The 25,813-nt window shown below is 39.3% G+C and overlaps 2 protein-coding genes across 5 annotated transcripts in view; one reads left to right on the top strand and one right to left on the bottom strand.

The window, feature by feature from the left end:
• The window catches only part of cacna1db (calcium channel, voltage-dependent, L type, alpha 1D subunit, b), a 101,658-nt gene extending 94,274 nt beyond the window's left edge, over positions 1 to 7,384 (top strand). Inside the window, exon 50 of the mRNA XM_067591713.1 lies at positions 493 to 7,384. Coding sequence (XP_067447814.1) covers positions 493 to 798 — 306 coding nt within the window. The 3' untranslated portion in view covers positions 799 to 7,384. The remainder of the gene's footprint in view (positions 1 to 492) is intronic.
• chdh (choline dehydrogenase) overlaps positions 6,976 to 25,813 on the bottom strand; it is a 29,733-nt gene continuing 10,895 nt past the window's right edge. For all 4 annotated transcript variants that reach the window (XM_067591703.1, XM_067591700.1, XM_067591702.1 and 1 more), the window contains exons 3-10: positions 25,278 to 25,508; positions 23,825 to 23,991; positions 19,704 to 19,855; positions 19,348 to 19,477; positions 18,966 to 19,100; positions 17,891 to 18,033; positions 12,366 to 12,468; positions 6,976 to 12,006 (exon numbers count right to left, since the gene is read on the bottom strand). In XM_067591703.1, coding sequence (XP_067447804.1) covers positions 11,588 to 12,006; positions 12,366 to 12,468; positions 17,891 to 18,033; positions 18,966 to 19,100; positions 19,348 to 19,477; positions 19,704 to 19,855; positions 23,825 to 23,991; positions 25,278 to 25,508 — 1,480 coding nt within the window. In that variant the 3' untranslated portion in view covers positions 6,976 to 11,587. The remainder of the gene's footprint in view (positions 12,007 to 12,365; positions 12,469 to 17,890; positions 18,034 to 18,965; positions 19,101 to 19,347; positions 19,478 to 19,703; positions 19,856 to 23,824; positions 23,992 to 25,277; positions 25,509 to 25,813) is intronic.

Raw genomic sequence — 25,813 nt, 5'->3', positions numbered from 1 at the left:
TCAGCAGGGTTGTTTCCAGGCGTAGCAGATGGCTGTTTTCAGCGAAAAAACAAAAAAAAAAAAACTCTGATAAACCACTCTGATAAACTACCTGCTCAGTACTGTTGCTCTGTATTTGCTGGTTATGTAACTATGCAAGTTTGCAAACAAGTTCACCATATCAGCTTAAAAGGTTTGAATAAGTGGCCCAAAAAAAATCAGTTATTGCAGATTTTAAGAGAAGGTCAAGCTGGTCTTAGTATATCTGAAGCTGAAACTAGCAAATGTTTGGTATTTTGGTGACAGACAAAGCAATTATTGGACTATCAAAATTACAACTCATCAATTTTCTGTAAACTAATCAACAAACTGACTGATCATTACAACTCAACATAAATTATACATGTACACACAGATAGCCTGAGGTGTGCCAGAGTCTGACAGTAAGATGAATTCAGATTTGAATTAATTGATCTTCTTCAGATGTGATTATTATTTCTTTGTTGTTTTCAGGTGTTGATCTCTGAGGGCCTGGGGAAATATGCTAGGGATCCCAAGTTTGTGTCAGCAACCAAACACGAGATCGCAGACGCCTGTGAGATGACCATCGATGAGATGGAGAGCGCCGCCAGTAATCTGCTGAACGGGAGTATGGGTAACAGCACCACTGGGGCACTGGAGAGCATCAGCTCAGACCCACTTGCCACAGCGCATCTTAGAGACCGCAGTATCCGTGACTATAGTGACGAAGAGCCGTACGTGGCTGTGAAATCTGAGGAGGACCTAACAGATGAGATGATATGCATCACGTCGCTATAGCAGCGGCTCACACAGGATATTTAGGTTTTTTCAATTGAATTTCTGCTACAATTCCACATCGAGGAGATGTCTGTGCTCCAGTGTATCCTGCAACAGACAGAAAATGTAAAACATGGAGGTATAAGAGAACAAAAGTGCCTTGTTTTCTCTTTCTGTGGAGTGGAGAGTGGAAACATAGGAAACACAGATGGATTCATGGAAGGAGTTAAATTCAGCAAATACTGAAACCAGAGGGAATCAATTTACCTGCCAGCCCTCCTGTCATTCAGCAGGACACTCCTTAGAAATTGTTTTTTTTTTCTTTATATTAATGGTGATTTAGGTAGGGTAATCTGGTAGCTTTGCAAAGCCAACCCAAAGCCTGTGAACTTAGTTCTTCTAACAAAATCCTCTGAGAACCAACTGAGCCCAGCAGCTGAGAGCCACAGTTTGGTAAAATACAGGGAGTTAATTATAGTGATGAGATAAATAAGGTGCATAATCTGTAAGTATTTGATTATTGTTTTGTTTTGGCTCCAGACAGCTTCAGCACTCCAGTACCCTTAAATCAAGGTGATTGGTTGACTGAGTCCTTTCATTGTTGCACTGTTTTAAAACTGTGTTACACTGCATAAAACGAGTCCCACACCGTTACCTCAATATGGATATTAAGCCAAAAAATCCCAGAAAATGTGTCACCTCCTAAACACTCACAGACATCACTTCAAATTTATTCAGAAAAGTGATTTTAGTGGAAAAGGTTTAAGATATACAACTTGTTCTGCAGCCTGTTCTCCACTTTGAATATCTGAAGCAAAGACAGACCAATTAGTTGTGCTTTCACCAGTTGATGCCTCAGTGCAGGTGAAAACTAACTGTCATCTCCTCCATCCAGTTTGAAATGAGGCATGTGTGAGCTGGCTTTGCAAAGCTACAATTGTCCTGCTGCAAAATGTCTTTGGCCGCCCAATGATTCCAAGATGCCCTGTATCCAGTTGGGTTTCATATATATATATATATATATATATATATATATATATATATATATATATATATATATGATGTGATTTTAAACTTTTATTATTATTACATTACATTATTACGTAATTACGTTATAACAGAAGCAGTTTTGATCTTCCGCTCGTTATTCAGATTACATTTTGTCCTCCATGACTCAAATGACACAAACAGGTGATAAAGATGTATATATAATATTATTTGTTAGTTTATTTCAGGTAATCTCAGTGCAGAGTGACGATCAGGCCCATCCAAAGCCATCACAGCTGATATGTTTTAATCTGGGAGCTGCTCTGGCTTCACAGTTCAGGGTTTCAGGTTCAACGTTACTTGTGTCAGTACTTGACTTGAAAAAAAAAATCACATATCAATGAAAAAAGTCTTTGTCCTCTGGCATATCCTTCTGTTTCAGGCACACGCTGATATGACACACAGGGAAAAATACTGTAAGTCCTCCCTCCTTTACACCCACGACAGTGATGTCCCCACTTTTTAAATTTTACCGATTCGATTACTTAAAATACCTTGGAAATAAAGGATGAATGGAGGATTATTGTCAGACTTGTTTCCATAGTGATGCTTAATGTTTATCAAGGCCTTTTAAAACTGTGATGTGAGACCATTTCATTGTTACATACTCATTCAGAATATGCAATGTTCCACTTGACTAACAGTTCCAAGTAGTTAGTAAGTAGTTCCCATGAATTCCATGTTATGTTTGATGGGTTTCATCAGCTGAGCAGCAAAGAAATTAACCCTCTGACACCCAAGCATTGATTTTATTGATGTAGAATTTTTTCTCCTTTTTAAACAGTTTTTTTAGACTCTGATCAAGAAAGTTTTCAAAAAAGAGTTTTATTCATTTTGTGGTTTTTGGAGGATTTTGTGAAAACGTTGAAAAATTGCAACAGCGGGTCTTAGTGCTTACAAATATTACCACTCTAATTTTAACAAAGTACATAGATTATTAGGCATTGATGATTCAATAATATTGATATGTATCTTAAAAATGAACTTTATTGACATGAAACTGTTTGATACAGCACAATAAAAAGCAAATGAATTTGACTAGGTAATATTGTAATTGTAATTGTAATCATGTCCGCACGATAAAAAACTGTAAGAAAATGACTTGTTTTTTGACTTTGCAAAATTGGAATTTTATTACATCAGTCTTCTACCATTTCTTCATATTTACACATTGAATTTGCTTGAACATCATAATGATTTTTGATGTCTAACTTGGTGGATGCTCTCCTGGTTTGGGTCCTCTTATGTGTGAAACTGAAGGAAGCAGTTTTTTTGATGCATTAAGCACAAACGAACATCACACTTGATGAATGCAGTTGATTTATATCCATCCTTGCAGTGCCTGCAGCAGCCGCTTTTTTCAACTTTCATTGGCAAGTGCCCCACATTATCCCTACGAACATCAGGAGGGGGAGCATTGTGGCTTGGCTTTCTGCTCTTGCCTCATCCATGGATGGTCTGCCTCTCTTCAGGGTATTTGGATGAGAGGGGTTGCCAGCTGTTCCTGGAAGTGCCTCCTGTTCATAACTTCCTTTTTAAGGATCTGCAGGTTTCAACAGTTATGGTTGAATTGCTCCAAGGATGGTGGTGTGCCAAAAAATGTACAAATACCAGCATGTGGACCTCACGCATGTGGAACTTGTACTTGGCTGTAAAGGAATCAAGCAAATCAACCCCACCCGTGAATCTGTTGTACATCTTCACAATTGGATGGATTTCTCACTTCATTGTAGGACTTGGTGGATTTGTCCCACCGGTCAACCCTGTCAACTGGGTGTGGACCATCAAAAGTAGAGAGAAGAGTAATTGACTAGTTGTCATCCCACCTCACAGCACAGACGTTGTGACTTTGCTCCACTCAGAAGTCAAAGCTTCCTCTACCTTGGACACGTCAATGTCGCAGAGTATACCTGACATTCCTGTTCTTGCACAAGTCTCAAGGGTTTCCTGTGCGTGTATTGTCTGATCCCACTGAACTTTCCTTCAAAAGGAATCATCATTTCATCCACTTTTCATCTAGTTATGCTCCTCTGGCACTATCTGTAGGCTTTTCTCTCTCAGAGTGCATCCAACCATGACCTAATCTTTCAAAGTTTTTCCTTCTTCTGTTCATCCAAGGCAGTGAGATTGTTGACAAAGTGGATGATGAAAGCAATTATGGGAAACAGTTACGACAGATTACGTCAGCTACATAGTGTGTTTTGGCTTTCCAGTAAACCCTGATAAGATTTGTACTATACCCATTCACAAATACATGCCTGTCATTTGTTTTAGTTCTTTAACAAATATGTCAACAACTGTCCCATGTTTCTGGAGACTAAGCTCATTGCTCTTGAAGCATCTCTGAGGACACAAATCTCTTCATGTATTGCAATGGGGTTTGTAGTGTTGGAGGTGGCCGCAACATCAGCACCTATGAAGATTGTTTCAAGGATTATGAACTCTTTCTTTAACCAGCAAAGCTTTCTGCCTGCGCTGTATTGTACCAGGCATATCCTCACTGTCGCTACTCATGCTCTCTGCCTGGTTCTGACTGAGGGTTTCACTCTCATTTTCATTGTCAGCTGAAAAGTCCCAATCCTGGCCATCCTGTGCTGTGCTTTCTTTATCGCTATCACTGTTCTCTGACTCAATCTCAAAATCACTTGTATCTCCATAACAACAGCATCAAATACATCCTTAACTGAGCACACTCTTCCTCACTTAGTCAATGGCATTCTGAAATGTAAATAGGTTTTTTAAAAATAAATTTAGATATCTAATGCAACGCACACATGCACGCACACACCTAAATACCTATACAATACTTATATATGTATGTATGTATGTATGTGTGTGAGTGTATATATATATATATATAGTCTGTTCCCCCTAACCCTATACTGTATATATAGGGTTAACCCTTAACCTTAACCCTATAACCCATATATACATATATAGTATATACACTGTATATTGCCATAGGCACATTTGATGAATATACTCAGGACTCAGTGATGGGGCCTTTTTGTGAATAAGTGGCACCCATTGAAGCCCAGTGTTGCATTTTTGCGACATTGAAACAAATCCCTCCAAATCATGTGTATTATACTTTTTTCTTTAATTATTAAAGTTTTCTATCACTAAACATCTTTAGAATAAGGGGAAAAAAATGCTACAGTTCAAATACTTACTTGGAAAAATGTTGAAATTGAGAGCTTGGGTGGTCAGTGGGAGACAACCATGTTGTTTGAACTTGGAATGCTTACAGTATTAATATTTTCTTGCTTGTTGCTATGATACAGTTCAGAGTCTGGGTTGTTGGGATACGTACTGTCTACAATCAGTCAATAATAGGTACTCTTCAAACAGATGTTGCAATTTCACAGTACTCAGTACTTGAGTGCTTTTTATGGATGAATCAGTGCAGTAAGATGAGAAGAGAAGTAAATAAGTTTGAGCTTTGAGATCCTGAACACCAAGGTCTGACAGCTCTTTATTACCGTCTACATGCTGTAAATTCAAAACACAGCAACAGAAAGGGAGACAATATTTTTTGAGTTTTCTAATATATAAATTCAGTATATTGCTGGGTGTACATACAGTAGTACTTGGGGTAACATGATTGATGTTAGCTGTTGCCTTTAATTTGTAGGGTTTTGTTTTTGTTCCAACGCCAGTTTGAGTACACAAGACGTCTAAAACAGCTGCTGCCTGTAAAGAGAACAAGAAAACCTGCTCGTAGGAAAAACGCTGAGTAGAGGCAACATTTCTCTGCACATGCTCTACCGCTGCTGACTGTAATAATGTCTTCAGGTCAACTTTTATTAAAAACAACATTGGGTTGTGGCAGGGCATTTTTTTTATCCCTCAATCTGTGCGCTGTTGTCTGTGCAACATGTTTGATCTGTGCAATCAAAGGGCTCCTTCAAATATGAAACCAAAACAAGGGGTAATTTCATGAACACATTCATATTCAAATATTATTTCTGACACTGAGTTTTTGTTGTTGACAAGTTAAAGGCTAAAAGGTATGAGCATGACTGACGCAAAATACTGGGAAACCCCAACAGATCTACAGATTAGTTTCACCCACACCACTGCAGGATATGAGCTGGTACTTACATACGCTTCACATGTACTGTAAATTCACTCATTTTCTCTTCTCTCCAGAAGATTCATAAATATGCGCACACATAGGTTTTAGTGGCCAATACAACTAATAAAATATGACTTATGCATTTTCTAACTGCATGTGAATTGTGTTTAAGACTTTTATTGAATTCTGTTATTATTACCTCTGTAACTACCCAGGTGTGTCCATTAACGTGTCAGGGAAACTGTGTGATGAAGGCTGTCTTTGCACAAAATGGTAAAATAAGATACTTAAAGTGGTAATAATGTGAAACCTGCTCACATACTGTAAATTATTTTCTGTAGTTAATCTCCTTGGCTATCTCACGTGTCCTAAAATCTTGAGTTATTATTGGTTTGTAGCGATCAGACAGTAAAGTGATCAGTGTTTGATTGATCGGTGATCTGATCAGAAACGCTGCATCACTAAAATCTTAGCAACGAACTCAAGAATCTTTTAAAATCTCATCATTTTAAGTAAATGCAGCTTCTATTTTAGTGATTTTTTTGTTTAGAACACTACAAAAGCCATATTACACACACATGCTACACACCAGTAGTCTAAAGACCTCCAAAGAACGCAGCGTCTCACACAGTCATGATGGACTCTCTGCTAGTTGTTGGGATCAAGAGTCTGCCACGTTTTCCTCAGTTTCTTTAGAAGCTTCTGTCTGATGTAAAGCTGTTACACATTCACACAATAATAACAGGGAGTGCAGTTAAAGGAGAAACACATGCTAATTATTTCTGCTGCTAAATAAATAAAGTCCAGATCAAAAACACACTTTTTAAATAAAAAAAATAAATGAGTCAATCAGTGTCATCATTGATTAGTTTTACACACATCACAGTCTACTTTATGTGCTGATAAAACCAAACCTTGTGGCTCACATCATGTCAGAAAAAAACAACAACAACAATCTGCCGTTTATTCACGGGACAACTATCCAAATACTTTAGAATCTAGAGTTTTATCAAAACTAATGTAGTTACAAAAAAAAGTAAAAAAAAACAAAAAAACCCCAAAAAACATGAAGCTTTGTTGTACGTGCAACTGACAGCTTTATTTTTTGTACTGTTCCACTGCTTTACAGATGTTGATGAAATGAAAACAATGTATAAAATCTGTACAGTATTTGTAAAAAGTAAGTGATGAACTTGAAAATTTCTGCTTTCTACCCATTTGTTGTATGGAGAATAAAAAAATATATAGCTGTATCTACTTTGTAGCACAAGTACTAGTACCTTTTAGATTTTGTACCAATGGAAAACAAAAACCCTGTTTTGTACATTGAAATTCTCTTAAATATTTGCCTGAAATTACAATGAAACTGCTGAGGAATTTTGTAAGGATCACTGAATAAAGTCATGAGGACAAGGTCAGGATGGTTTCTAGTGTTTGTTTACAATCATCATCAGAAAAAAAAATGAACATGCAAACATAAAAGCTGTAAGAATTTTCACAGTAATTTTCCCTTTATGATCCACACTTTATTCCTTCATTAGGACACAGTGATTTAAACATTCAGTAATACTATACAACACTGCATATAATGTAAACAATTACTGTCACAGTAACAAAGCTGAGCTAAGATACTTCAGTGTAGTGCAAAGCTTGATATTAGTATCATTATTATAAGTCACTATAGGACTTGTTTGTCTCTATTAGAGCTTTTTTCATTAAGTCTGATGACAGCGTGTCTCCCAGTTTCAAGCTATTTATATTAGTTATGAACTGATACAAAATGTGTATTTCATTTAAATCAGTACTTCATGTATTCATGTATGAAGCTCATTCTAAAATCTACACTAATGTGTATCAATCCAGGCTGGACCAAACTGAAACACACTTCAGTCACATACTGTATATGCAGTAACTCACATCGACATTGGGATGTTAAGATCTTACAAGCATCATACTACGCTGATCAGTTATACATAATCATCTTCAAATGCTTCTTTGTAAACATCCATAATACATATGAAAAATGTTTATATATACACAGAAGTTTTTACTTTTTTTTAGAATAGTGAATTTGTTAGTAGATATTTGATCTTCTGAGCTATAATTGTGTCTTACTGCTACTTAAATTAAACAGCTACTAGACTGGTCTGAACCAAAAGGCAACTAAAAGCTGTGAGCTGTAATACTTGGGAACTCAGCAACAAAGATAAAGACACAACATGAATCAGACAAAGCAACTTATAAGCATAAAAAAACCCACACAGAGGATCAGTTCTGCTAAATTCTTCTACATATGCAATGATGCAGAGCGTTTAAAAAGATTATTCCTTTAACTGTTTGTAGCCTTTGAAGGTATGTCCTCTGTTTAAATAAAGGAAAAACACTTATAAGGTAGTGTAACATATTAAAGTCGGAATATGATTGCATTATGAAACCATATTTTAGGAGGCAATGCAAAAAGGCAACAAAATTTTTTTGAGGCGATTTTCAAACTTTGTTGAGTTTGAATCAGAATTTCGCCCTTCCTCTAATTTCTTGTTATTCTTCTGTTCTGACACATGGTCTGCTTGTGCTTGTTCTGCTGTCTTTTTGTTAACAATGTGTGATTGTTTACCACCATTGCTAAAACAAGATTGATTCCTGTTATGATGCACGTAAGAAAAATCACGAGAAAGATGGAGGCCATGCAAGCACTGCTGAGAAAAAGAAATGGGATGAAAGGAGTTGAAAGTTTTTATCTCTCTGGTTCTCTTGCCAACAAAGAGTAATATCATCACGACATGAGCACATGAATTGTGGGACTGAGGATTGCACATAAATCCTACTACATTTCAACCAACTCTAGTCCTTTTCCTTGGTCTGCACCCAGGCTTTGAAACATTGGGCCTCATGCAAGGACATTTTATATTTTTATCCTAAAACTCTGACTTTCTTCTGTGAGGTTTGCTCATAAGAGTGCTTCAAGTCAGAGCTCTCTTAACTGCCTGAACTTGTTGTAAATCGCTCATTTCAGCCTGAGGAATGCCACCTGTTCATGAGTATGTGCTTGTTTGTGAGATTTGATCACTGGCATAATCCACGGCCTTAAATCTGCCATATAAGGTGTCCTGTTCCGCTCCATTTGTGGGCGAGTTTCATTTACCAAGAGTTCTCAAAGAGAAAAAATACCCCACAGCTTCAAATCCTGCTTTCAGAGATCAGTAGACAAAACAACAACAAATTTAGGAGCGTCAGTAGAAGGAGAGCCAAAACAATTAGAAAACATGAATCCAGAATGACGTGTCATCCGAGCAGCTCTGCACTGTGACAGAAATAAAGAGAGGATGCTTTGACGTGAAGATAGATGCTAAAAAACATCTTTCTAAAGCAAAGCGCTTCGTGTTGGGAGGTGGTCAAGGGATGTGACAGTCACAGAGATGTGAGGAGAATATTATAGTCTACAGGTGATGTTACACTGTCGGTTGCAACATAAGATGATACTGGAGAGCTGCAGAGACACAGAGGCAGCTGTCAGAGTGAGAGAAGTTTCCTGCAACTATTGAAATGTAGAAGTTGCTGCACCAAAATATGCCAAGTAAAATCTAAAAAAAACTTTCAGTAAAATGGCAGCCATGATGATGATAATGTGGTAAACAGAATATGAATTTTGCATTAAGTTTGTTTTACTTATATATTTAATTTTTGTTCATTTCGGTATCATATTTAAACTCCAAATTCATTCACATTAGGACATTATAATTGTAAGTCAAACAAGTGTTTCTCTCATGTGAAGAAAGGCAGAGATGATCTATTCATGACACATACGACACTTGTAAATTTTGTACCTAAGATAAAATTCTAAGTACAAGACAATTGATGAATGCCACAAATGTTCTTAAATCACTTGTACATGCATCTTAAGAACGAATCTGTTCATACCTGTACTTCTTGCATGAGGCCCAATGTCCACTACTAAATTTCAGGTAAACCACTCCAGAATTCACACTTAATCACCAAAGAGAAAACGCCCTCAAGCGCCAAGTCAATTCCAAGGCCTGAGACCAGTTTGAGTTTGAGCCCTATTATATTTTCAGTATCTGTCCCATATTAGCTAATTGCCTGGGCGTGCTGCTGGCTGCAGGAAGCAGACATGTGTTTCTTGTACATCAACAACCTGATGAACGTCATATCTCAACAGTGGGAGGTGTGTGTGCGATTTACAGGAATACTGGTGATAATTGTTGCCACACTGACTGGAGATTTGGCTCCAACAAACTGTGTCTTAAGACTCTATTTGAATCAAGACCAAAGAAGAGGCTACAAGTAGACTTACATCAAACTTGTTGATTCTACTTTTAAATTTAGATTGACAACTTTGCTGTGTAGCAAACCTTCTATGAAAACAGTATTTTGTCAGACTCATGAATCTGCAGGTTTTCAGGAAGGAGAGAACAATCTGATCTAAACAAAAAGTGCTCCTGAGACTGCTGATGAATACCTGTGAGTTATATAAAAACTGGGTTTCTTGTGACCATGAATTTATAAAATAAACCGAAAAACAATGATTAACTTTTTAACAGAGTAAAGCTGTTTGGACTGGAGACACTGTGGTTTTTGTCTCAGGATTAAAGTACGTGGTTGAAATGTTATCAAAGCAATGTTAGTTTTACAGGAATGAAGGAGGCTGAATGCAATATTTAGGTCAGACTGTTGTAGGCATTACATAAAAGTTCACATACAGGGCATAATTTAGATATTTATAAGGCTTAAATTCACCATGGTCATGTGCAGCTGTATAGTTTTTTTTTAACTTCAGAGCACAAACAAACACAAAAATGCCACAGTTGGTAAATTGTTCATATTAAAAAGGTAATACTAGGCCAAATTTTCAGATGAACAATTTTCCATTTCATCCACAGTGACTTTGCAGGCGCCTAGCGTCTTCCCTACAAACCATCATGAAGTGCCAGCACACAGCTGACAGCAGACATGTTTACGTTTAGAACCATGAGGCAGGAGTAAGTGTGTCAAGCAAAGTAGATTTGTTGGCAAATTTGTTGATCTTAAGCATTGGCTCCCTTGGTCCCACAGTTTAAAGTACAATCTGACTTTGTAAACCTGAGCAAACAACTGGTTTTAGTCATTAAATGCTCAATAACAACACAGGGGACGAAACCATTATCAGGGTGTCTGCATGTTTCATCACATTAGATTTAAGATTACTGACGACATGTAATTTAGAGTGTCAAATAAAACCAAAATCATAATTGAAAAATATAAGGAAGTGACAGAACCACTGCTGCCTGATTAAAACAGTCGCACCACGACATATAAACTGCTAAATTAACTGTATTCAAGGCAAATTTAGATCACATAGACCTTCATTATCATTGTTAACTTACTGACTGCTAACCACATCTAACCCTGATATGTTACCATGTTTACAATAAGACAGCAGACTCACATTAAGTTACAATAACAGATCAATGATCAGCTTCCAATCCCACACAATAACATGTTTACTGTTGCCTAATAACTGATTGTGGATCACCAGTATCTGTTTAGTTACCATGGAGACGTGGATGCAAATAGTTGCAAACAAGAGGGATACGGTCTCCTTTCATCTCCCTTAAAACACGTACCCTTTACTTGTTTGCTGAACGGTTCAGGCTGTTCTGCCTCTCCTCCATCACCTCGTTCTCTCTCTCATCTCTGCGTGTCGAGTGTCGGCGGTTGGTACACTGGAACTCCTGGGTCTACAAGAGGAGGGCGACATCTGATGATGTCAGCAGCTTTCTCTGCCATCATGATGGTCGGAGCGTTCAGGTTGCCGCTAACAACGCTGGGCATGATGGAGGCGTCGACCACACGGAGCCTCTCGAGACCCAGAACGCGTGTGTTCGAGTCGACGACCGCCATCGGGTCAGAAGGTGCGCCCATCTTGCAGGTGCAGGAGGGGTGGTAGGCGCTGTCAGCCTTTTGGCGGACAAAGGCATCAATGTCAGCGTCGGATTGGACCTGAGGACCAGGCTGGACTTCGGGACCACGGAACAAGTCGAAGGCCTTCTGGGCAAAAATCTCTCTGGAGAGTTTAACAATCTCTCTGAACTCCCAGACATCAATGTCTGAGATGGAGAGGATAGAGAAGACAAAAATTAGAAACTGGCTTTTTAAATTCTGCTGAAATAGTGGTATGCCAGTCAGCCCAACTCCATGCTCATCCTGAACATGAATATCCACATTGCTGAGATGCACTTGACGCTAATGTTAATATTTATTCAGAGATCCAATAATGAGAACAGTGTTTAGAAAACTTTCAAATTACTACCATCCTTTCAAATGACGCAGCTGTTTCTTGGGTGGATCAAGTACTGTATGAGAGGATTAGTGATGGTTTATAAAGTGGATTCTCTTGGGAAATAGGGGGAAATTCTCAAAACATTTGATGGATTTGGTTCTTGAGAGCTCAGTGACTGGATCTTACCAGTGGACAGATAGTTTGGCTGGAGAATTGGGTGGTCCAGAGGGTTGGTGCTCTTCAACTTCATCCAGCCGGTACTAGTGCTTCTCATTGGTCCCACATGAACCTACAACATGATTACATTACATTACATTCATTTGCACACTTTTTGATACTTTTGACATTTGCGCACTTAAGATATTTTAACCCTAGTTCTATAAGCACAGGCGGAGAACAAACCTGTTTGTACGAGTGCTTCTTGCATGAGGCCCCTTTCTTTCTTTCTTATTACGCCACTTAAACCCTAAATTTGACCCCCTAAACATGCTCAAAAACACTCCAAATTTGGCACACACATCAGGTCTGGATAAAATGTAACAATTAACCCCCAAAGTGCCAAAATGAACTTGAGAGCGCCACTTATGTAACTAATATGGCCGCCACGGCCCGTAGGAATGTTGTAGAGAGATCAAACCAAAACTCAATTATTTGTCTCATCAAGACCTACAAATCATACGCTGACACCCCTTACCTAAATCCAACAGGACGTTCGCAATAAGCCCATCAAAGTACCACTATGTGCCAATTTTGGACCCCGAATAAACGCTATCTCCTCCTAGGGCGTTAATGGTATCGGCTTCAAACTTTACTACATGACTTATGACACTGTGCTGAACAAAAGTTGTTAAAAACTTTGTAATAGCTCGAACGGTTTAGATTTCATAAGCCCTGAAAGTTGCTGTTCCACATCACACCTTACAATGTAAACCAATGGGGAGGCAATCTATGGGCATGGACTTTGTGTCAAACTGAGGCTTCTGATGTTTGAATTATAAGTCTGACCACTTTCAAACCTGTATCAATGGATTCGCAACAAAATTTCCAACAAAAAAATGTAATTTTTAATGTAAGATTTGGCCAAAGTCATGGGATTTATGAGGAGATTTCACAAGGAGAGTGACATTCTCCTCTCCAACTGAGAGAGTAGGGGGGGGGGGGGGGGGGTTATTTTTGTAGGATCCATATACATACAGTACATTATATACAAACTTTGTATGAAGTTTGGTGTTATTATCTTTTTTTTTTTTACAATAATTTTGATGACACAGGTGTGAGCAAGACAGACATGTCTCACCCTGCAGAAAATTCTCATCCTCACACCGATGAGATTTAATGTTTCATCATGACAGAGGAAGTTGCTATAACTTTATTGTAAATGCTCTGCACCAAACTTTACATGTTTGATAAGAGTCCTGGCCTGAACACGTCTACATGACAGTATTACATCAGTGATGCAAACTGGATGAATAGCGCCTCCTACGAAATTTCAGCGAAGCAGCCCCAGCAGCAGGCAAAATAGTGGACAAAGGAAGTGATGTTTATCTCCTTCTTGCACTGTCTGAAAACAACCTGGGTCTGAAGACATCTACATGCCCGTGACAGAAGCCCTTCCTGCGGCCTGTCCTGCACGGAGGCGTGAGGGCCCGTTCAACGCTCCTTGCAGCTTTAATAGCTTTATGTGTTTCTTATTGCCTGTGAAGGCGGCAGGCACCAGACACACTTTTCTCGTACATCAACAACTCTGCCTGTTACACACACAGGACCCGCAGCAGCACACAAACATGCAAAATGTAACAAAAAAAGGATCGTAATGTGAAAGATTATTATTGTGTATATTAACATATTTAAAAAAATACATGTCATAAGGCTTAGTCATAATATTTATCAGAATTAACTAATCGCAGTAATGACGGACTGAATTGTTTAATTATTTGACCAAATTGTAACAATACATGACGGTATTTAAACAGACGGACAACAACGGATCAGACACAGATTGACTTTCCTGCAGCATCAATACATGATGACATGAGGAACACATGAGGAAATAAATGAGGTGCAGCAGCAGGATCAGAACCTTGGAGAGCTGATCAAGACCTGATAACTATGTTGATGATTCTTTACATGATTAAAATTAATGATTTAATTTTTGAACAATATTTAACAAATATTCTTTAACATTTTTGAGATTACAGTGATCAGGTTTCCATACTTCCGGCAATTAAAACCCTGCTGGTTTGAACTGTTACTCCATGACTGAACAAAATGATTTTAAAGAAACCAAAGCTGTAACTAAAAAAATAAACCTTTTCAAAAACCAAACGAAGATAAATTTTCAACAAATTAATGAACAGGATCTTAAACCGGTGGTCTGGGGCTGGCTACGGGAAGGTCTAGGAGCAGCAGAAGCCAGTGTGTTATGGATCGTGCGCTTTCACTTTGCGCACGAGCAGATCAGTTTCCTCTGCAGAAAAGATGCGCCATCATAATAGCAAGCCGCCAAGGTGCGAGCCCATCTGGCTCTTAAAGGGAATGGGAGATGTCACTGTGATTGGTTTATTGCATGTTACGCTGCAAACACATCCATGATTAATGAGGAGACTATGGACAACCCCTTTGAACCATGCGCCTGTAGCATCGACCATTTTTTACACCCTAAATGCAATTGCACCATGCGCTTCAGATCATGTGCTTTAGATCGTTAAAATAGGGCCCAATGTCTCAACAGTGGGGGGTGGCGGTGGTGTGTGGGGGGCAGGGACTTACAGGAATACTGGTGATATTTGTTGTCAGACTGGAGACTTTGCTCCAACAAACTGTGTCTTAAGACTCTATTTGAAACAAGACAAGAGAAGAGGCCAAATTATTCTTCTTATTATTTTTACTACAAGCGGACTTACATCAAACTTGTTGATTCATAGAATCTTGGAGAGCTGTGAGCTGTGCTCTTGAGACCGATGTCTCAAGAGACCAATGTCTCAAGAGCACTGACTGACTGATCATTAATTTACCAAAATAAACCAAAAGATGATTCACAAGCTGCTTGGATGTTGTGACAGAGATCACGTATTCATTGTTAAACTGGAGATTCATTTAAAACATTTCATGCACTGTGGAATTCGACTGGAAGTCCTGCAGTGGATTATCTCAAGATGAAAGTGTGTGGTTTGTAGGCTTGGGAGACACACTCACAGAGCCAACTAGTTAGGCACTTCTTGGATAGGGCTTTTACCATCCACTCCCTCCCATAGCACATGAACAGCTGTTCAGTGTGCCGAAAGGGGGCCGCTTGTTCAACATAACATTCCAATGCCAAAGCCCTCATGACAGGAGGAAACTGCTCCTGCACACACTTTAATAGTGGCATGAGCCCCTTTCCCAGTTACTGTAGAAAGGAGATACCCTCTCCCACTGCACATGACGGGGTCCTTTCCCTGCACCAGCATTTTGCTCTATCGTTTACATCGTTGTGACACAAATCCCACTCTTTACGGCAATATTTTTCATCATTTGGAGTCTGTCCATCTTTTGCGCAGATTACATTGATAAATTACTCTTCTTGGCTTTTTACTTGCAAAGCTTTTATTACACTTACAGTAGCATAACAAGTTTAGTTGTTGTCAACTCTCCACCGCTGTGTGTCTCCTCTGCTACGCTGCACACACGCAGAGGGCTCAGTCCCACTTGCACTGAGAAAGAGCAGAGAGGCAGCAAGACGGCGACCATAAATGACAGCAAAATTCAGTAGAGACTGTCTTTATTTGTGTTATTTACCAAATGTATGTGCACACTTTTAATTTCAGCTCAGTGTGAGAGTCTCTGCTGCGTTTTGCTGTCATTTATGGTCGTGCTAGTCTTCTCTGCTCTCTATAGCCCTTAACCCGTATTCAGACCAAACCAGGTGGTGCAGCATACATCTGCAGTATTGAGCGGAGGTGTGTGGGTGTATTTGTGCTTTAGAATGTAACTGCTGTGAAACAATCAGAAAATACCGTTTTCTAATCTGATTCATCGGCTTTCTCACTACCAGCGCTCCCTCTCTTCATTCACTCTCTAGCTCACTCGACCACAGCTGCTCTCTCTCTCTTTTTCTCTTGTCTTTTTTAAAGTTGGGAAGTCGACAGAAAAGTCTAACTTAACTTTTAATGTTATCAAACGAAGAGAAATGTCCTCTCCTCGTTCTAGTAAAGTCTTTGTACTCCCTCATGGTAGAGTTTACTGCTCTGATCAGTCTGATCTCCGTCACACCTCTGAATCCGGAATACCTGCATATAACACCTGCATCATAAAAGCACACACGGAGACGGCTTTATGCCGGCGGGGAGGGGGGGCTGGGGGCGGGCGGAGGGGACGGACCAACTATTTATTCTTTGAATTAAAATCTGTTATATCGGGATAGGTATCGTTATCGGGATATGAAATGACCTATATCAGGATATGAGGTTTTGGTCATATTGCCCAGCCCTAGTTGATGGTGATGAACCAGTTGCCTGGCTGAACCAGATACAGCAATCTCCTGATGGTTAGCATGCAGAGAGTTTTTCAGGCGATACACTAGTTCAGAATGCAGAGATCCAAAATGGGAACCAAGAAGTACGCAGAGTAAAACCCCTTCTGTCTGTCATGAGCGGGAATGATCGAGACAGCCTAATTCAGAAACAGGTCCTGGATTTCCTCGGACAGAGAATCTATCTCCTCTTGGGAGGGCCAGCTGGGGGGCAGCAGCCAGGAAGATATGATACTCTGATTCGGCCCTCTCCACTACCAAACCTTCCATAAACGTAAGACTGGCCCATGTGGTGGTCTGTGAACGCATCACTATTGGTTGCCTCAACACAGCGTTAGATGTTGTGTTGGTGCATCTGTCACATTCCGTATTTCCCAATTTCAGTGTTCAGTATCTTTATTAGTTCTTGGTGAATACACTTCTCTGGAAAACCCCTCTTCTAGTAAGCTGCTGTTGTGTCATTACATGTCTGGTATCAATAACCATTTTCTGTTGATCATATGTGTGACTCTATAAAGACTCCTTTGTCTCTTGTGTATTATGTGGGGGTCTTGTCTAGAAAATTATGACTAACAGTGAGATTGTTTGAGTGTGCACAGGGGAGTGAGTACTTTGGGGAAACTACTGTATTAATATGTATGAACGCTTGCGTGAACTTGAGTGAGAAACAAAGAAAATCTGTTTATTCTGAAACAGATCCTGCCATGTTTGGATATAATACATATAAGTAGTAGTAGAAGAGTGGTCACAACAACTCCTAGAGGTTGGTGTGAAACAGATTAAGACGTATTTGCCCCACTATTCAGGGCTCAATCCTCTACAGAAGCTTGTAGGTATGTATCAAGTGTGAGTGTGCCACGCTCTGAGCATTAAAGAAAGTGTGACAATACTATATTGAGAGTTGTCTCTTTCCTCATTGAAGTCAAGCGCAAGAGGTAGATTGCAATGACAGTACATACATCAGTTTAAACAGGAAATCATGAGTGCCACACTGTTGAACAAACATCCAGAGCAACCTCCCACACACACAAACCCAAATTTCCCTGTATGACAAAATGGCAACATAAGCATTTATCACACCATCATGTACAGTCGAAACCATAACAATCTGCATATTAATGGAATTTTCTTATTAAACCACTATAATTTTTTCCACCCACAGAAAAAGCAGACATGTTTCCTGAACACAAGCCACACATACCTGATACGCCTCTATCTTGGAGGCAACTCGTCCGTGGTCGATGACTTGCGAGGGCAGGAAGTGAAACTGGATGTCAGGGTGTGACACGTGTGGCCTACTGCGGATGAACCCTCCGCTCTCCAAGTGGGCTGTTGCTCCGTAGCCTAAGGGACAATCGTCATGGTAAGAGACACAGCGGGGCACTGACATCAGACAGGCGGTGTCGGTGTGTCTAACCCCTATCTTCCGTTATGTGCCAATAACAGATGACAGATACGTCATACTCTGGGTTTTTATGAAAGTTTGTACTGGAGGACTGTGTACTGTTTCAATCTCTGTCTTGTCTTTTATCAGAGTGCCTTTCCTGATGTTACTTGAGTTTTTATTTTCTTTGAACTGTCTTTTATTTCTGTTTTAATTTCTTTTAAAATTTCTATTGTTTTAACTTACACTAAATTGGTTAATGGTTTTATGATTTGTCTGTTTTAGTTTGCTGCCTTTTGGAAGCACTTTGTAATGTGGATTTTGAAAAGTGCTCTATAAATGAAGTTTATTATCATTATCTTTTTATTTTGTGTTTCTCCTGTTTATAATAGACAGGTAACCTGTCTTTCTTTTTTAAAATAGTTTTTTAATAGAAAAATCAGTTGGTAGAGTTTCTTTAGTTATATTAACAGTGCCTGTCCTGTCACTTAATAATTAATTATTTTTTGGGTAAGGAAAACAGCTGAGTTACATTTAACATGTATGACTTCTACGAAATTAATAATCTGATTTGACTGTGGAGAACCATGCTGTGAATATTTGCATGTTAAGGGGGATATTTTTTTGTTCAAACTCCATTAACTCCATGATACAGAGTTCATATTAACCCACACCTGGCCATGACTAATATCTCCTGAATTAACAACAGGCATAGATTAAACTAAATTTACTTGAAGGAAGGGGACTTACTCTCTTGATTTAAAATTATGTTAATGCATTTTCAAGAATAATGTCTGTTCAGTGATATCAACCTAGAGAAATTCACTACTTCTGTAGAATAAGTGGGAGAACGTATGTATTCTCATATGCCTGTGTGGGTGCTGTTGGTTACCAGTGAACAGGGTGAGCCACTCTAGGCCTATCTTCACCATGTGGAAGGGTTTCTGGGCCTTGTACAGGGTGATGGGCTGAGTGCACTGCTGCTGGACGTACAGCTCCAAATGATCCTGCAGGTTACTGCCAACACCTGAGAGACAACCCAGAGAAGAGAGGGAGACAAAGAAATGAGTGTTTGCTATGTTTAAAGTGTGGATGTGCTTATCATGAACATAATTACTTAAAAATGAGCAAAAACTCTATAAAATCTGCATTAGTTGAAACATTATTCCTTCTTCAGTTATAAAATCCATTTTCCCCCTCATTTCTGTTGATGAAATTTAGGCTTTTTAAATGCTTAGATGCTCATAAGAGAAAGATCTGTATCTGCAATGCACCTGGTAAGTGTTGGACCACGGGGATGCCAAGCTGTTTCAGGTCATCAGCATTTCCCACGCCAGACAGCATGAGAAGGTGAGGGGAGTTGATGGCACCTCCGCTCAATATCACTTCTTTGTCTGCAAACACCTGGAAAGAGAGACCATAACAACTGATTGGTGAGTCTGTGAATCATAGAAATACCCACCTACAATGAGAAAATACACTCAAAAATGGGATAACTCAATAAATAAAGTAAATGGATGAATTAAAATAATCAGTTAAGAAGGGTCATGTTTTAGTTCATAATTTTGTTAAGTGAATCTTTGACAACATAATTTCCTCTTTTCTATTTTTTAAATTCTGTCCTACTGACCCTTTTCTTCTGTCCTTTCTGTGTGTACTCCACGCCCACAGCACGGTTGCCATCAAACAGGATCTTGGTGGTCAGGCAGTGCACCTCTGTCTTCAGGTTTGGTCGACCCAGGACAGGTCTCAGGTAGGCACTGGCTGTGCTCCACCTCTTCCCTGGACACATTTGGGCAGTGAAATGTAGACAATTCTAAAGGGTTGGATTACAAAAAATCTCTGTCTGTATGTATCTCTTGAACCGTTCATTGGATCAACTCCACACTGCCAGGTGCATTGCTGGGGAAAAAAGGGAGTGCTGTGTTGAATTTGGTTCAATGTAGACATGCGGCACGATAAATATTAATAAATTTAAACTCTGAATAAAAAAAAGCGATCAGCTCCACTCTGCAGCTGTGGGGCGGGGCCTCTGGGCTCTGCTATTGAATGTCATAATCAGAGCTTTACAACCCTGCCATGAACTCTCTGTGTTTAATGACTTTAAAAGTTAGACTTTGTTGTGGTTTTCCTGACTCATTTTAAAAAAGACAAGAGAAAAAGAGAGAGAGGGCGAGCGAGCTGAGAGCACAAGTGAATGACAGAGAGACACAGGCTGGAAAGATTTCTCTGAGAGAGAGAAAGCCTGTGAATGACAGAAATACAGCGTTATTGATTGTTTCACAGCGGTTACGTTCTAAAGCACAAATAAACAACCATCAGTCAAACAACAGACAGTCTGTGGAGATAGACGCTCTTTTGGTGCAATTTGGACACATTTAATATTAATAAGCTTTGAATGAGTGTGAAGTTGTTTGGATAAGCGACACATTTAATAAACTTTTAATAAACAACTGAACAGCGAGCTGCTGACCTCTGTGTCTGAGTGCAGTGGGGGCTGTTTGATACAAACACTGTCACATCACAGCGGGGCGGGGCTTCTGGGTTCTGACTTGCTGAGAGGGACAAAGGTACGAGCCCCCTCAGTTAAACTGCCCTGATGACATCATCAGGATTTAACAGACCTGTCAATCAATATGGGAGTCATAGCAACCTCAAATTCTGTGGTCTGACAGTGATGGCTGGTATGTGATGTCACTATGACATCACATTCTGTTTTTTCAAGACAAAATGTCATTTAGAATGTGATGTCACTCTTGATGTCATAAACATCAAAGGACTTTGATGTTTGTGGACACAACATTTCAGCTTCTGAACAGCCAACATCCAGCATTCTAACATTGTTAGAACACCTTCACTGCGTTGTGTTGATACTCATAAACCAGCTCGCCATATACAGAGCACATTCAATACTGTGGTACACAGAAGAAGACAAGAACGAAGACATGTTTGAAATGAAAGAAATGTTTCAGCGTAAACAGACCATTCCTAAGGAGTTTGAAGGCAACAAGGCCCCCCTCCTTGACAACAACACACAGGGACAAAGAAGTCTCCTCTTCAAGTTCTGCAAGGTTCGTGGAGAGACTGAAGCCATGGACCAGCAGAACAGGGTCTTGGCTCACCAAATAGATGAGCTCAACCTCAGGCTTGCCAACAGCCGAGATGTAGAAGAGAAATATAAAGAGCTGAAAGCTAAGAGAAAAGCAGCAACTGAATTAAACAAAAAGCTTCAGAAAAAGGCTCAAGAGCTGCACATAAAACTTCAGAGTCAAATAGCCCTGGAGGAAAAATGCAAGTCTGAAGAAGACGAGAGACAAAAGATGGTCCAAAAGAATCGAATTCTCGAGCAAGAAATTGTTGGAATTCACAGGAGATTTCAGGACCGAGACACATTGGAGGAGGAATACAAGGCAATAAAAACGGAGTGCAAAAGCCTGAGCCAGCAGAACGACATCCTGCAACAGAGGGTTCAGGACCTCCTTCAAAAAATCTACACGTACGATCAGTTGCAAGAGAAATATAAAACAAAACAAGAACAACACAAAGTCCTAAGCAAACGCCGTGCCAACCTGCAGCAAGAAGTTCAGCAGTTGACTGACAAACTGAAAGACGAAGGCCAAATGAGGGCTCAGTATCATATGCTGAAAAACCAACATCATGCTAATATGGCTGACTGTCGTTACCTCGAGGGCAAAATCCAGGACATGACAGCAGATTACGAAAGCGTAAAACCTTGGCTGGACAAGTTTTACACTATGAGAACGACTTGCCATAAGAGGGAGGGCCTCCTGCGCGAGTACCACACTCTTCTCAACAGGCTCAGTTCCATGGTGTCAGGACACATCTCAGCCAGCAATTATGAAGCCATTATGAGCTCAGGAAGTCCTTAATTCAAGACCAACAAAAAGGATACAAAGCTGTCAAAGTGGATAAAGAGGCAACATGTCAACAAAGCTGCAAGAAACAAACAGAAACAAACAGACAAACAATTGGAGAACTGTACCACAAAACAAAAAAATGAGTTTATAAGGAACATTGATGGTGTTTAAGAACACATTGAGGGGGTGAAGCAGGGGTCCCAGTACTCGGCCAGAGATGAGTCTTGACTGACCAGAGGGGTACTGGGGCCAACAAGTGTGCTGGAAGTGCGGCTGCACTAAACTAAACATCTGGGCTGATGAGAGGGGCATCGGGGCTGCATTGCAACTTTACTATAAGAAAGTCAAGCTTCTTTCTTTCTTATAGTGAAGCTGCCAACAAATAAGATCCCTGCCTCGTCCCTCCTGCATTTTTATGGGTTCATTCTGTGGGACTCTGGGGGTTTTCTCCCATATATATTTCATTTACAATGTTCTCTGCTAAAGCTTTTGATTCATCACCCGAACTAAAAAAAAATAAAAAAAATCTGCAAACAAAACAAACTGCAATGTCTTCCACTTCACATATGTCGTTGATAGAAACAATAAAGAGTTTAGGCCCTAAAACCAACCCTTGTGTGACTCCACATTCAATTTTCATACACATTTGCATTACCAGCAAACTGTATATATTGTCGTCTGTTGTCTAAATAGCTGCTTAACCAGCTTGGACAATGTGGATTTACGAGACACTAACTAACTAACTCACATTACATTACAAACAAAAAACGTTTGTTTGTAATGTAATGTTTGCTATAATCATTCATCCAGAAAAATTAATCAGAGATTAAGGACATTTTACTAAATAGTGTTGCCCTTAAATCATAATATAAAACTATAATAAAACATCAAATGGACTTAGTTCTCAGTCTCACCTAAATCACATAGCAAACAAAGTCTTTTCTCTTCAGGCAGTAAACCTGCCTGTTTCTGTAGCAAACGGTAATGTATCTGAACGCCGCTATGCACACAGAGATCTTTGACTTTTGGATGAATTCTGCTTCACATAAGGCACTGTAGTTATTTTTCATCAGACAGTATGAATATGTTCTATATGTTCTATAATTTAAAAATTAAAAAATATATAATACTGCACTGAAGTTGCAGGAGTTCTCAACGGTTATTTGTTAATCATCAACATTTCCAGTAGTTATAATAGTTCTTTGTTTGTCTTCTCTCTATATAAATCTAGGCATCTCTGTCTGTCTGTATGTATGTATGTATGTAACTTTTTCCTTCGCATATCTTGAGAACCGTTCATCTGATCTACTTCATACCTGGTGGATGGATTGCTGGGGAAACGAGGAAGTGCAATGTTGATGTGTGAAGTTGTTTGGATGAGCAGTTCTCAAGAAATATATATATATAAAAAAAAAACCCTCATAAATAATAAATAATAAATAATAAATAATTGATTTGCTTCTTCTTCTGCCTGTGAGGTTAACAATCGGAAATACGGACAGCGCCACTCTGCCTTTGCAACCCACATTGTGGTCGGAGGTGGAATTACACTCGTAGTAATGAGAACTACCATAGAGAATGAATTGAAAAACTTAAGAGAGATGAGGTCTATTCCCGTTCTTCACACGAGGAAACTTTGCATGTATGTTCAAGAGACGTTTTGAATGGGCAATACAGTTCTTCCAATCAATTTCAGCAAAATTGTAGTCTCCAGATATTCTGTGTGTAAAGCATTTAGGGAACATCGGTAAATCGTAGTGTCTACCGATAGTCTGCAAGAGAGGCATTTAGGGGACAGGCACAACTCTCTCTAGGTATTGAGAAATCGGCCCGTTCCTAACAGGCACGTTTTGAATGGGCACTGCACTAGTACCTTTATAAATGGTCATGTCCATCCAGCCCAGTCCTTCCTGTTGGTATCCGTTCATGTCATCAGTGAAGGGGTATCCTGCCTGCTGCCCCGCCTCAATAAAAGCCTTATGGAGGGGATGGCTGGTCTTCCCTCGGGACACATGAAGAGGTCCGCTGCCTCCCCGGTACCTACAGTAAACACATTGAACGTTTCACAAAGATGAAAGCAGTTCCATTTTCAGTATGGGAATAATGTACAGGTATTCAATGACCAATATTATAAAGATATGAATCATTTTGTTTTCAGCAGTGCTACCTTTCTGAAAAGAACTGTTCAAGTAGTTGTTCAGATAACTTTCATGTGAGCATGTGTAAATAGTTATATCAAAGTCCTCACAGAGACAGCCTCAAAAACATCCCAAGTTGTCCTCAGCTGCTCCCTGCATGTGTTTTGAAAAGCAACCTTCTACTTTATATCTAAAATCTTTCAGATAAAAACAGTTTCCAAAGCTATAAATATGAATATTTAACACATAAATATATAATAATGTAAAAATGTCCTCACCTCCAACACACTGCTGTCTATTCAATGCTAACATATGCCAAAAGAATTATGCAATTATTTTATATTTATTGTCTTTCTGATGAAATGCAGACATTTGCACTACCTCCACAATACCCACACTGCTGACAGCCAACAGACTTGGCACTGACCACATGTTGAGTGTATGTCTTGCGGCTTAGTTTAAACACAAACAAAGTGACAAAATTTGGTGCTGTATTATTCAGTAGAAGCATCACATTAATCAGCTACTGCATAATTAGCTTTCCATGGAGGCATGACATGATAAAAGTTCTATTAAAGTCTCTGATAACTTAAACACATTCAAACCTTCCATTTAAATGTGTGTAATGTACATAACAAAATCTGATGTCTGTCTTTCACAATGACACACACGTTTCACTTCTGCCTGTGATAGACTTCCCAGAATGTTATATTTGTTCCTAAACCACAAAAGGCTTTATCATCCTTTTTTAACGAGAATATGCAATCTCCAAGTCTCAAGTGTTTCCCTGCATGTTTTGCTGACATTAGATTTTTGACGCACTTCATTTAGACTGTGATGCCCATATGACCAGGTGATGACGCTTTTGGTCACTACACATTTGCATGTAACATTTGCGACATTTTCCAATCACCCAGGATGCATTTTGAAGTCTAATGAGCCTGTGGAACCAGAGCATGAGGCTTCCTTTTAAACTTGGTCCATATGCATATTAAAATTATTTTATATTACATAGTTTATACACAGTAGGATCCAAAAGTCTAGAAAAAGTCTTTCCCATTCAAGTGAATGGGAAAATAGTCTCAGACTTTTGGGCCCTACTGTATATTATATATTTGCACGTAAGTCAAAGTTACTCCAAGAGCCTTTGAATAAAAAAAACGCTCTCCAGATATTTTTGTTAGGTACCTGTCTTCTCCCAGCTCATGACACTGAGCTTTCTTGAAATAAGGCAGACAGTGTTCGTAATCCCAGCCCTCTGCCCCTTCTCTCTGCCAGCGGTTGTAATCTTCGGCATGCCCGCGGATGTACACCATGGCATTGAGTGAAGAGGACCCACCCCAGACACGCCCCCTTGGCCAGTACATCACCCGGTTGTCCATATGGGCCTGAGGTAAAGTGTGGTAGTACCAGTTATACCTGAGGAAAAATACAAAGAAATACAGCATGTCATCAAAATGGAAAAGATAACTGTCAGCTTATTGGTTTTGGACAACAACATTATAATATGTTGTTATATTGGGACTGATATCAGAAGTCCACCTTTTATTTATTGTGGCTTTAATAGTCTAAAATAACTTATGTTAATATTTGACTTTTTGTGCATTTATAGAAACTGTAATAATTCCTCTTCTCTAATGACGGAGCTGATGGCCAGAAAGACTACTCAAACTAACTTGAGTACAACTGTATGATTTGCATTTTGCATTTCACATTTGAGGATG

This window comes from Thunnus thynnus, chromosome 6 (genome assembly GCF_963924715.1).
Source record: "Thunnus thynnus chromosome 6, fThuThy2.1, whole genome shotgun sequence".
NCBI lineage: Eukaryota > Metazoa > Chordata > Actinopteri > Scombriformes > Scombridae > Thunnus > Thunnus thynnus.
Note: the sequence above shows the minus strand (reverse complement) of the source record. Positions and strands in the feature narration are given on the sequence as shown.